This window comes from Colias eurytheme, chromosome 24, assembly GCF_061535395.1.
Source record: "Colias eurytheme isolate Ceu_HAF_F1 chromosome 24, ilColEury1 Martin Lab GWU primary, whole genome shotgun sequence".
Lineage (NCBI taxonomy): Eukaryota > Metazoa > Arthropoda > Insecta > Lepidoptera > Pieridae > Colias > Colias eurytheme.
This window is the reverse complement of record NC_143003.1, coordinates 6,987,330-7,000,762: the sequence shown is the minus strand read 5'-3', so window position 1 is coordinate 7,000,762 and position 13,433 is coordinate 6,987,330. Positions and strand designations below refer to the sequence as shown.

The 13,433-nt window shown below is 34.6% G+C and overlaps 1 protein-coding gene across 1 annotated transcript in view; it reads right to left on the bottom strand.

Moving 5' to 3' along the window:
* Nucleotides 1-13,433, bottom strand: part of bt (projectin protein bent) — a 152,059-nt gene that overhangs the window by 57,151 nt on the left and 81,475 nt on the right. The window contains exons 110-119 of the mRNA XM_090115688.1: nt 12,572-12,762; nt 11,724-11,838; nt 10,790-10,985; nt 9,961-10,179; nt 6,902-7,103; nt 5,895-6,039; nt 5,249-5,380; nt 4,715-4,928; nt 4,084-4,237; nt 3,435-3,671 (exon numbers count right to left, since the gene is read on the bottom strand). Of these exons, the coding sequence (XP_089971814.1) occupies nt 3,435-3,671; nt 4,084-4,237; nt 4,715-4,928; nt 5,249-5,380; nt 5,895-6,039; nt 6,902-7,103; nt 9,961-10,179; nt 10,790-10,985; nt 11,724-11,838; nt 12,572-12,762 (1,805 nt within the window). The remainder of the gene's footprint in view (nt 1-3,434; nt 3,672-4,083; nt 4,238-4,714; nt 4,929-5,248; nt 5,381-5,894; nt 6,040-6,901; nt 7,104-9,960; nt 10,180-10,789; nt 10,986-11,723; nt 11,839-12,571; nt 12,763-13,433) is intronic.

Here is a 13,433-nt window from a genome sequence, read left to right as displayed (position 1 = left end):
CGCTACAGTGCCACCATGTGTTGGAACAATCTTCCACCACCACTGCGCCAATTGCGCAATAAAGAAAACTTCCGTATAAAATATCGTAATTACTTATTGATCTCAGCTTCTTGAAGGCCTTGGTGGCACTGAAAGTAATTCCTTAGTTCCTTTTTCATATAGATTCCTGTGTTTGATTTTCATAAAATATTAGTTTCCGTTAGTTTATTTTAATATGTTACTGTTTTTTTATTGTTATTTTTTTGTACGCTTTAAAAAGTTTTTGTTTGTTTTTAGACCTTTTTTACTTTTCTTTGGTTGTTTTAATTGTATTTTTTTTTCTCTCATTTCTGATACTCGTTTAATTGTAAGTATTGTTAGTGACGTGTTTTATTAGTTTAATTTTGCTGTTGTTTCAATCTCGTTTATTTTTATTCTTATTTTTTTTTGTATTTCGTAATTGTCAACTCCAAGTGTCATTAGGGGCCACTGAAAATCAGTGGCACGAATGGTTTTACTATCATTCGTGCCGAATACTGAGTTGGTCCCTTTTGTCAACGTGAAAATGCCCAGTACCTTCCCACATTATAGTATGAATACATTTTTTTTTTTTTTGATGATAATAATTACTTATTGATGATAAATAATTTAATGTTTGTATTATATGTGTGTTGCTAAATGCCTATATTGTGTAAAATCTCATGCTCTGGTGTATTTGTGTTATGTTGACAATAAACGTTTATTTATTTATTTATTTATTTAATTTTCACAAAAAAGCTCTAATCGCACGGAAAGCTTAATTTTCACAAAAAGCTCTAATCGCACGGAGAGCTTAATTTTCACAAAAAGCTCTAATCGCACGGAGAGCTTAATTTTCACAAAAAGCTCTAATCGCATGGAGAGCTTAATTTTCACAAAAAGCTCATATCGCACGGAAAGCTTAATTTGCACAAAAAGCTCTAATCGCACGGAGAGCTTAATTTTCACAAAAAGCTCTAATCCCATGGAGAGCTTAATTTTCACAAAAAAGCTCTAATCGCATGGAGAGCTTAATTTTCACAAAAAGCTCATATCGCACGGAAAGCTTAATTTGCACTAAAAGCTCTAATCGCACGGAGAGCTTAATTTTCACAAAAAGCTCTAATCCCATGGAGAGCTTAATTTTCACAAAAAGCTCTATTCGCACGGAAAGCTTAATTTTCACAAAAAAGCTCTAATCGCACGGAGAGCTTAATTTTCACAAAAAGCTCTTATCGCACGGAAAGCTTAATTTTCACAAAAAGCTCTAATCGCACGGAGAGATTAATTTTCACAAAAAGCTCTAATCGCATGGAGAGCTTAATTTTCACAAAAAACTCATCGCACGGAGAGCTTAATTTTCACAAAAAGCTCTAATCCCATGGAGAGCTTAATTTTCACAAAAAGCTCTATTCGCACGGAAAGCTTAATTTTCACAAAAAAGCTCTAATCGCACGGAGAGCTTAATTTTCACAAAAAGCTCTTATCGCACGGAAAGCTTAATTTTCACAAAAAGCTCTAATCGCACGGAGAGATTAATTTTCACAAAAAGCTCTAATCGCATGGAGAGCTTAATTTTCACAAAAAACTCATCGCACGGAGAGCTTAATTTTCACAAAAAGCTCTCATCGCACGGAGCTTAATTTTCACAAAAAGCTCTAATCGCATGGAGAGCTTAATTTTCACAAAAAGCTCTATTCGCACGAAAAGCTAAAGGAGAATGACCACGGGTGGTATCGGTAAAATTTAAGTTGTGCCACGTATTCGTGATATTGTTAATTCCTATTTGTATTTATAATGATCATAATATGTATCACTATTATGTCTTAATTATACCGGATAAATTGAAATAATAGTAAAAGTTTGTGTTTTGAAACATGTATGATTGTATGACCACGTATGGAATCGGTAAAATACTAGATTTGTCACATGTTTGTGATATTGTTAATTCCTATTTGTATTTATAATGATCATATTTATCACCATTAAGTCGTAATTATACCGAATAAATAGAAATAAAAGTAAAAGTTTTTGTTTTGACACATATATCTATCTCTCTTGCAAGCGTCCTGCGTCATCTGTCATTGTGTTCGACGCATTGTTCGATGTTATTTATTTTTAAATAATGTTTATTACGATTAACTTTTCACATTTGTCTTGTAAATTAAAATATTACCTATTTAATAAATGTAAAACTTAACGTTCATCGTTAGTTTAAACTCGATAAAGTATTTTTTTAAAGTGTTGAATAACACTATTGTTTTATTTTAATTGTCGCGAACTGCGGCTTATTTACATAAAAACTTTAATCGTTTCTAAAAGTACTAACATCAAGCTTTAAATTGAGCTATATTTCATCTTGACACAATAAGTTTGATTGCGATACCAAGTGCCATAGTAACTTGGGCAATCTCCTTTTCACAAAAAAGCTCTAATCGCACGGAGAGTTTAATTTTCACAAAAAGCTCTAATCGCACGGAGAGCTTAATTTTCACAAAAAGCTCTAATCCCATGGAGAGCTTAATTTTCACAAAAAGCTCTAATCGCACGGAGGCTTAATTTTCAAAAAAGCTATAATCGCACGGAGAGCTTAATTTTCATTAAAAGCTCTAATCGAACGGAAAGCTTAATTTTCACAAAGGCTCTAATCGCACGGAGAGCTTAATTTTCACAAGAAGCTCTAATCACACGGAGAGCTTAATTTTCATAAAAAGCTCTAATCACACGGAAAGCTTAATATTCACTAATAAAAATAACTACGTTAAAAACAACTGACTTCAAAAACGGAAAAGTAAGAAATAAAAAAGATTTGACATTATTATTTGCTACATATTATTTATATGTGCTATTTATTAAAAAGGTTTGATGTCGGTTCACGGGCTTAATACTAAGTGCTTAATGTTCGGCACCAACTTCAAACCTATTTAATAATTAATAGCACATCCATACGAATACATATTATATGTAAATGCGAAAGTAACTCTGTCTGTTACTCAATCACGCCTTAACTACTGAACCAATTTGCATGAAATTTGGTATAGAGATATTTTGATACCCGAGAAAGGACATAAGCCACTTTTTATTGCGAAATATGTACCACGGGCGAAGCCGGGGCGGACCGATAGTTTTTTTATAAAAATCACAATGATAACAAATAATTCCTACTTATTTTAGCCGATCTATGATAGCAAGAAATAACTAATAACTCACTGCTTAAATTGACCAATATTATCTATACTAATATTATAAAGCTGAAGAGTTTGTTTGTTTGAACGCGCTAATCTCGGGAACTACTGGTCCTATTTGAAAAATAGCGGTGTTAAATCTATCGAGGAAGGCTATAGGCTATATATCATCACGTTACGACCAAAAGGAGTGGAGCCACGGGTGTGAAACCGCGCGGAGCAGCTAGTTGCAAAATATAATCAAATTCTTACCTTAAGAGGGCCTCCCGGAGGGCTAGGAACATCCAGGACAATAACCTCAACCTCAGCAACATCCTTGCCATTGCTGTTCTCAGCGGTTATAGTATACCGACCACTGTCAGATCGTCTTGCTGACTTGCAAGTGATCTTAGTGTTGTAATCTGAGTGCTGTACTTTGACGTCACCGCCAGATTTGACTTCCTTTTTGCCGAGGAACCATTTTGTTTCGGGCATCGGTTCTCCGGATACCTGTAGAGTTATTTAAATAATCAGTTTTTATTTAATTTGCGTTGTGTACAGTGCGCTTTTTAATATTTTCAATGCGCAAATAGTGTCGTTTATTTCGACTAAGGTGGTTCCATCTAAATTATTTCAATATAAATAGGTATATATAGTATAATAAATAGGTATATCTGCATACCTTAAAATTAAGAAATCGTTTTTATAATTGACATTTTTAAAACTCATCTAGTCGAAATGACAAAATATTTCTTATCTATCATAAACTTATTAGTATTTTTATAAGGTTTCAAAACCTTAAATATAAATGTAATATAAAATTAAGTTCCATCAATAACAATTTAAAGTATAAATTATTTATTACTTACACTGGCACTTATTACATTTATTTTCTACACCAATATAACCTAAAAAACCTCACCTTAACATCAAACGCGAACTTCTGTCCGACCTTGATCTTGATATCAATAAGGTTGGTCCTATCAATCTTGGGCGCCATGTTGCGTGGCTTGGCGACTATCGGGTGCGTGCTGTCACTGGGTTCTCCAGGACCCGCCTTGTTTACTGCGCGTACGCTGTAATTGTAAATGAAAACGAATAATTTTAATATACAGTTTAAATTTTTATAATAATGAAGCAAACCTAAGGAAAAATACTGCTTCATTTTAGCGGTTTTGTTATAGGAAAGTAAAAAAAACGTGTAAAATAAAAATTAGTGAATAGTTTTATACGTGTTTTGTTCACTTAAGTTTTTAAAAGTTGACGCTTTTTTATGAAACCATACGTAGCAATAAATGCTAATAGCTACAGCGTTAATCATAAATCAGGTTTGAAGGACCATTCGCAATAATCTCTCTGAGATAGCAACGTGATAGAATCGAAAATTTCTACGACATCAGTTCTCTACTCTACGACCAGATATATATCTATATTTTTAAATAAAATTACTTTTGTATATTCCTTTTTTTAAATTTACTTGAGTACATATTTTTGAACTCATCATAATGAACAAATCGCATTATATCTGCCAAAAATTATAACTCTCAACTCACCGGAACTCATAAGTCTGTCCTTCAATCAGGTCCGGCACGGTACAGGTGGTCTTATCAGCTGGTACCTCCAGGGCCTTCTCCCAATTACCAAACTTATCCTTTTTCTCCACAATGTACCCTTCGATGGGGGCTCCGCCATCTTCCCGGGGCGGAGACCACTTGAGGTCCACGTGGTCCTTGTCCCAGTCTGTGACTGAGGGCGTGCCGGGGGCACCTGGAAGAAATAATTAAGGGTAAAAATAATTTGGACACGTAATGTTGGGTAAATGATTAGTAGTAAAAAATTTGTTACGGATATTTTTGTAATATACCATCGATTCGATCGGTCGTCAAAAATGTGTTGTATTAAACATTCATTGAATTTAATACCTTATGTCGTGGCAGTAATGTCCAAAGTAATGTATCGTTAATTGCAAAACTTTTATGCGAGATTAAGTCTATATTTTGCTCTCTAAACAGTTCCTTTTGTTAAACTCGTCTCATTTTAAAACAGAAAATAATATCTTAAAAAAAATAATTAAAAAGAATATTTACCAGGCTCATCGAACGGATTCTTAGCAACAATGCTAGTCTCCGACACGAGCGGTTCGGATTCGCCCTCCGAGTTGACAGCGGATACTCTGAACTTGTACTCCTTGCCCGGGGTTAGACCGGTGACGTCACATTCTGAAATGAAAATAATAATTAAAAACAATGCAAGTACAAAAAAAAAATAGATGTAGACTAAATTCGTACACGCAAGATAAATATCAATGTAAAATAGAAATACTTTAAACAATTTTACTTTGCTTTATTACTATTATGCTACTTTTCTACAGAAATTATATGCTTTCGAAGTAGAAGTAAGAATTTTCTTCGAATCTCCTTTACTATAGAACTACATTGTTTCCGATCTACTATGCTGCATAACTAATTTATTTCTTGTTTTAGAACTATGGTTGCCTGGCAGAGATCACTGCTTAGTGATAAGGCCGCCAATTGTACTACAACTTTCTGGTACCATATTGTTTAATTTTATTGTTTCTTGTTATGTCATGATTGTACTACAATAAAGTGTAATAAATAAATAAAATTGGTATATTTTACTTCTAAGCTACTTAACTTCCAAACCACTAATTTTCAAAATACCTACTTCCTTTCTTACTATTTTCTACTACTTTTAAACATGAGAACTACTCACTAGGCTCATCAGATCTAGCGCAAGGCACCCAGACACCAGTTTCAGTGTCCAGTTTATCGATCTGGTAGTATTCGATGGGCGCACCGCCATCGTCCTTGGGACGTTTCCACTTGAGTGTAGCGCCATCTTTGTGGACGTCTGATATCTGAAAATAATAAATATGTTTTAATTGCTTTGATACTACTTTGATAGGATATAAATTGTTGAATTTGATATTTTTGGTTTTATGGCATTCAAATGCTTTATAAATATAAATTTATAAAGAATAGATAAAATTCGATCACGAGGCGGGACCTCTGGCGGGTCACGGGTGGCCGAGTTGGTTAGGCATCCGCCTCGGATCGGCGTGAAAGCATACGGGTTCGAGTCCCGCCTCGTGATCGAATTTTTTCTCTTCTTTATAAATTTATAGGACATAAATTATTAAGCAATATACATTTTAATTTTGATGTTAAAAATTATTAACATTCTACGTTTCGAAATTTTGAACTTTCTAATATAAGCTAGATATAAAGTGATAAGTGATATAGAGTAAAGTTTTTACATTATTTTTAGTACAAATTTTGTGCAAATCAAAATTTGTTTAAATGATGCTGTTGCTCCCAAGACGGAAACGTTTCAACTTGCATTATAAACAATGCAATACGCAGTGTTGATAGCAACATGTTGATTCCACTTTGTTATTAAACAAAAGTTTAGCATGAATTACCACACTGTTCAGTCAAAGCCCGTTAGCAAAACTGAATCTGTTTTGTCACCTATATTTTGTTTTTGGAGTGAAAACTTCTTTAGCGGCGTTGAGCACTTTTTCTGTAATGGGTATAAAATCTTAAACTCACGTCAGGACACGTGACCTGATCGAAAAAGCGTAAGACGGATGGATATCAAACATGCTCAACGTTAATAATCAAGTTTTCACTTCTGCCGGCACTCCCGGAGTGCAACCCGTCTTTTTTTTAAATCTAGTGTTAAGTTAGTGTTAAAGCTAGTTTCTCATTCAAACCCACCTGTAATGGCCCTTCAGGGCTGGCGGGTTTATCCGTGACCAGCACGTTGATGGTGACCGTGTCCTTGCCGCTCGAGTTGACCGCGCTGACCGTGTACTCGCCCGTGTCGTCTCTTCGTACTGGACGGACCACTAGCTTGGTCGAGTAGTCGGGCGAGTCGATTGTCACCGCTTTGGATGGGCGCAGTGGCATGTTTTGGTATCTGTGTGATTAATGAGTGGTAAAGTGTGAATTTAAACATTTTAATAATTTTTTAGTAGGAAATAATAAAGGACAAATTTTTATCAGCACTATCAGCTTGTATTAGCTGTTATTAAACCTATTATACAATTCATCATCAGGTGAAACATCGCGCTACTTCTTCAGGTCCAGTTATCAATATGATAACTTATAATTAAAATAATGTTTATATGTTTAATTTGATCGTATAATATGATGATTTTAACTTGCTTCTAGTGTACCTACGAAATATACTAATATCTGGATGAAAAAAAAAAAATGTGTGCGTGTACTAGAGTACACACGTAAGAAGTGAAACTTCTTTATGACCTTATTTTTCAAAAAATAATTTACTATCTACAGTAATATTATAAAGAGGAAAACTTTGTTTGTTTGTTTGTTTGATTGATTGTAATGAATAGGCTCATAAACTACTGGACCGATTTTAAAAATTCTTTCACCATTCGAAAGCTACATTATCCACGAGTAATATAGGCTATATATTATCACGCTAAGACCAACAGGAGCATAGCCACGCGGGTGAAACCGCGCGGCACAGCTTGTATACAATATTACAGAAATACGTTAGTCTAACACGCTCGTCGTTTCGCTCCTTGCTACCTATTTAAATATTTACACCAGCCGCTGCTGCAACTCGCTCGCTTCGCTCGCTCGGCTCGTGCGGTAGTTCAAAAATCAAAAGTTAACCTAAGATGCTCGTCGCTTTGCTCCTCGCTACCTATTTAAATATTTACACCGGCCGCTACTGCAACTCGCTCGCTTCGCTCGCTCGGCTCGTGCGGTAGTTCAAAAGTTAACCTAAGATGCTCGTCGCTTCGCTCCTCGCTACCTATTTGAATATTTACGCCGGCCACTGCCGCGACTCGCTCGCTTCGCTCGCTCAGCTCGTGCGGTAGTTCAAAAGACCAAGGGAGACGCCAAAAAATTCGAGTTATATAGAGTTTTCAACTTATAAAGGATTTCGACTTAGGCGGATTTTGATTGGACATAAACAGCCGTACAAATAAACGAGTTATAACATTTTGTGCAAAGAATAAACTAAGAATAAGGAAAAATCATACAAATAAACACGAAATAAATGTAACCTAGTATAACTTCGTAATAAGTATTCATACTAATGCTATTCCGTCCTTATTACGGCTACCACCCTAGTATAAGTCTGACATAACCGAGTTGTAACATATCTTTTAGTACATTGTGCTGTGTTTTACAAGTTTTAGAAGCAATTTTCAATCTAAATTTGAGATAATAGCAATGAGAGTAATACGAGAAGTAGAAAAAGTTGAGCAAATTAATAATTTCATTACGTACCTATTGAAATGGAAAATTTTGTATGAAATGTCAAAATATACGAAATTATGAAAAACCCTTTTGATATTTATAATGATTTATTTATTTACAACATGCGCCAAACCATACATACATAAAACTTATTTCTAAACTTATCACAATAATATACACTTTCGTTGAAAATATAAATCTTCTAAGCCTGCCGCCTGGAGTTGTATGTTTTGAGTACCAGTTATTTGGCAACTCTCTATCTCAAGGTGGGTATATCTTCTGTTCTCCAGATATTGGATAGCGTTATCTATCATTTGCTTGCATATTTAATGATATATTTAAATTATTTCCATTAAATATTAAAAAAATAAATAAACAGAACATCGTATGATGAAACTTCTCAACAAATTCGACGAAGTCAACTGTCAAACGAGCGTCAGCGAATGACAGCACCAAGGCTTAACCGTAGACAATTTCAATGTTTTTCATAATTTTGTGAATGAATTGCGACGTTGCCGCTTCGCGCCTATTGCATAGCGTGAACATAGTTACATCGATGTTATTCCAAATTTATTTGTAAGAAATTATGACATCCTTATTCTTTATTTATTCTTATCATATCTATGCATTGCATAAGGTTTGAATAAGCAAGTTTTTATTTGTACGGCTGAAAGAGTTTGAGGTTTATTCTTATAAATATTGAATTCACAAAATCATAATTGAACACCAATCAAGCAAACACGTGTTAACGTGAGTCATAGATTTATTATCGTATACTCCTAAAATGTTTTCTAAGAAACAATACTGTACTTACATTGTCGGCAAGTTCTTAAAGGCGGTAACTTATTTTTGTTCGAACAATAGAGGTAATAAATATAAATTCCTAATGTCGAAATCTCGAAACAGTCAGAAATTAATGACGCACATAGTATATATACATATTATGACAGAGGTTAAGCTTAAATAACTTGAAAAATAAATAACATGATCTCGCCCACGTGTTGGTGTTTTAAAAAATTCAATCAAAAACTGAGGTTAACTTTAAATACAATTTTAGAAAAATAAATACCACAATCAACATTCAAGTATTAGAAAAAATTGATACCATAATTCCACCCACGTGTTAGTGTATTGAAAAATACAATCAAAAAGTGAGGTTAATCATAAATAACTTAGAAAAATAAATACCATTATTACACCTAAGTATTAGAAAAATAGATGTAATTACTTATTTACTTTTTTTAGAAATTCACTGGAATTAGAATTAAAACAAACCCTTTGATTTTGCTGATCACTTTAATATAACATGTATAATGTATATAGTCACGAGTACGGCGTAACGCAAAAATGTCACGAGTACGGCGTAACGCAAAAATGTCACGCGCGCGGCGTAACGCAAAAATGTTACACAAAATTTTTGTCCACCCCCGATAAAGAAGTTTCACTTCAATATGATGAATCATGTTTTTCATAGTTTTAAAGCATTCCCACGTTTTATAAATAAGCATATTTTGTTTCTATTTTTTAGTAAAGCATACCTCCATTCAACAGCTGGAGCCGGTTCACCACTAATAGCAGCTTCCAGCTTCAGCGTGGAGCCGGCAGATAACGTCACATCCCGGAGATAACGCCTGTCAATCTTTGGTGCTAGGAACCGTGGTTTAGCGACGAATGTCTTGCTTGCGTCAGAGGGCTTACTCTGACCCGCTTTGTTGATGGCTATCACGCGGAATTGGTATTCGTTGCCTTCGATTAGTCTGTGGAAGTTGGGAAATTAATTTATTGGTTTTTTGTAACTTGTAGGGAAGATATTTACGCTTGTATAAAAAGAGAAATGATAAATGCATTATGCAATTTGTAGGAAAGTTGTACGCTCTGATATAAAGTGGAAATTTTATCATTATTATTACGAAAGAATGTTAATTTTTATTGATATGAAGTTAAAAGAAGTAGTCGTACTGTTATTTTACCATAGTTGATAATATTTTAAAGTGCTCTAAGCATGCGTTTTAAAAGTTTTAAATACTACCAAATTTATAATCATTCTGATAATGCTACTCTTACTACAAAAAAAAATCAATGAATGATAATTTCTACTCAACCCACACAATAGCAATAGCATCTTAAAGAATTGTTTGCAGAAATTCCTAGATTTTTGAAGTGAAACTTAAAAAGGCGCGTTTAAAAATTGCAACATCGTCCGGAAATACCGTCACGTCATGGAGTACGGCGACGATGTTGCTATCTTTGAATCTTACCAAAGAAATTTTCGGCTCGGCACGTTTTTTTTTTCTATTTCCCTCCAAACCCCCCAAATCCTACCCCACGACCCCCACGACGTATATTATCCTGCCAATCCAAACTTACCCGTTAACAGTAGCGCTAGGGGTCGGTGTATGAGTCTCCACCGCCTTCTCCCACAGCGGGCTGTACTTGTCCTTCATCTCAACAATGTATCCGATGACCGGAGACCCGCCGTCCGATAGCGGAGCCTCCCACTTGAGGTCCACGTGGTTGGCCGACCAGTCGTCTGGTACCGGGGTCGATGGAGCGTCTGGTACCGCTGTGGGGAGAAAACAGGTTTTTATTGAGATAAAATGTGTTCAAGTGATTAAGAATGAATTGGAAATAAAATATAGATTACACTCATTAAAAACAGATTTATAATTTGACTGTATTAATTTGTAAATTTTTGCACGCCATTTAAAATGGCAGTCTAAGCGATATAAAAAAAATTGTGTAACACCCTTATGAACCATATACGAGCAAATAAATATATTTGAATTGGAATTTGAATTTGATGCAATAACAACAGATTTGAAATTAAATGAAATGATAATTTATTTATCAGAATTGTGGTTACAAAGTTTTTATATAGGTAATAAATTTCACATCCGCACAATTCGCCAAAAAATTGGCATACAAATTTATACGAGTAGATTACGATTACAAGATGACTCTGTTTATTGCAAATAAATTTTATAGTAAACTATTGCTACGAACAAGACACGCAAATTTTACATGCTTCACTTAATAGAAAAAAAAAGTGTGCGTGTACTAGTGTACACACGTAAGAAGTGAAACTTCTTTATAACCTTATTTTTCAAAAAATAATTTACTATATGCAACTTTACAGAAATACTTCGAATCACGCCTGTAGGGATAAGAAAAACATGGCGCGTAACGGAAAAATGTCACGCGTAACGAAAAAATGTTACACTAAATTTTTTTCCAACCCCGATACAGAAGTTTCACTTCAAAAAAAAAAGTTTGATTAATTATTATTGTAAGTTAAACTTACTGAACGGATCCTTAGCGACAATGGGTCCGAAGGTCTCTAGAGGCTCAGACTCGCCCTCCTTGTTGATCGCCTTCACGCGGAACTTGTACTCGTGGCCGGGGATCAGACCGTCAACCTAGAAAGTTATTTATTTAAACATGTGTTTTAGACAGGGATTTTTAAGAAATAAAACTTATTTGCTTGTAAAAAAAGATGTTTAGGGCATATATTGCTATTGAAATCACTTTAGAGGTTTCTGATTTTTGATTGCTGATAAGCCATCGTTAAAAATATTATAGGTAAATATCGTTAACACATTACAGGTAAAGGTCCTCGAAGGACCAGTTGATTACCATATTAAACAAGACAAAACAAGAAGCGATATCAAAGGAGACTTTATGCTTCTTTTTTTAATCAAAATTCATAGTATCATAATAGCAATAAACGAATATCTTTTTATCTTGATCATTCTTGAACATTCTCTCAAGATCTTTTTATTATACAGCCAATGAATTTTAATTATGTTGAAATGTTGTATATGGACAAAGAAACTTTAGAATGACCAATTATCGAGTTTTCAGCCAATTCTTCTCGCTAGAAATGACCTTCCCAATCTGTGATAATTTAAAAAGATGTATAACTTTGTATAACTTAGGGCAGATTTTTCAATCCTTGGTTAAAACTTATTCGTCGAATAATGTATAAAACTACCATTTTAAAAACGTAGAATACGTTTTGCCCGTTTTTGACAGTTTACGTGACATTTTAATATTATCGTGTAATACTTCAATAGACGGATGTTTTATCCAACCATTGAAAAATCGGCCCTTATACAACTTTACATATTTTTTTAAGTCTAAAACCCTCACCTCCATCTCAGGCACGTTCCCAATAGTCTTGCCCACGGGCAGCCAAGCGCCAGTCTCGGTGTCGTACTTCTCAACGAGGTACGCTTCGATGGGCTCGCCGCCGTCGTCCTTGGGACGCTTCCACTTGAGTGTACAACCTTCCTTGTGGATGTCCGATACTTCGAGCGGTCCTTCAGGTTTGTCGGGCTTGCCTGGAAGATTATATATTTATTAATGAAAAAATGAAAAATATATTTATTTAAAAACCATACATATGTTTTACACAGTTACAATTGTATTTATGTTGCACGTTTTACATACATTTGGCTTTATCTAGGTAATAGTACCCACACTAGGCAAGCCTGTATCGTGGGCACTGAGACAATTTTACAAAAAATTAGGTGTCCTCGGTATAATCAACTCTGATATATACAGGGTGTCCCACTATTGGTATACTAAGCGCGAAGGAACTTGTAGTTTTGCATACACTGATCACGTAAAAAATAGTAAAAAAATAAAATTACGTCAAAATTTTTTTGCTGAATTTTTCCTGAAAATCCATGTTTTCTTCTCTAGCTTGGTGCAGCCGGCATATACCGCTTCGCTAATGTGAGCATTTTGTCTATGAAAACATAATCTTAAATGATAGCTCACGTGCGGGTGGCAAAGTTGGGCGGGTTGCTTGTTAGGGGTGTACACATGGAATTTTAAGAATTCCTCTATTTGAAAAAAAAATGCGTCTGGAATTTTATAAGTATTTTTTACGTACTCAGCGTATGCAAAACTACAAGTCCCTTTGCGCTTAGTATACCGAAAGTGGGACACCCTATATATTTATTAATCTGGTACTGAAACTTTTGTTTGATGGTGAAAAAATTGATTA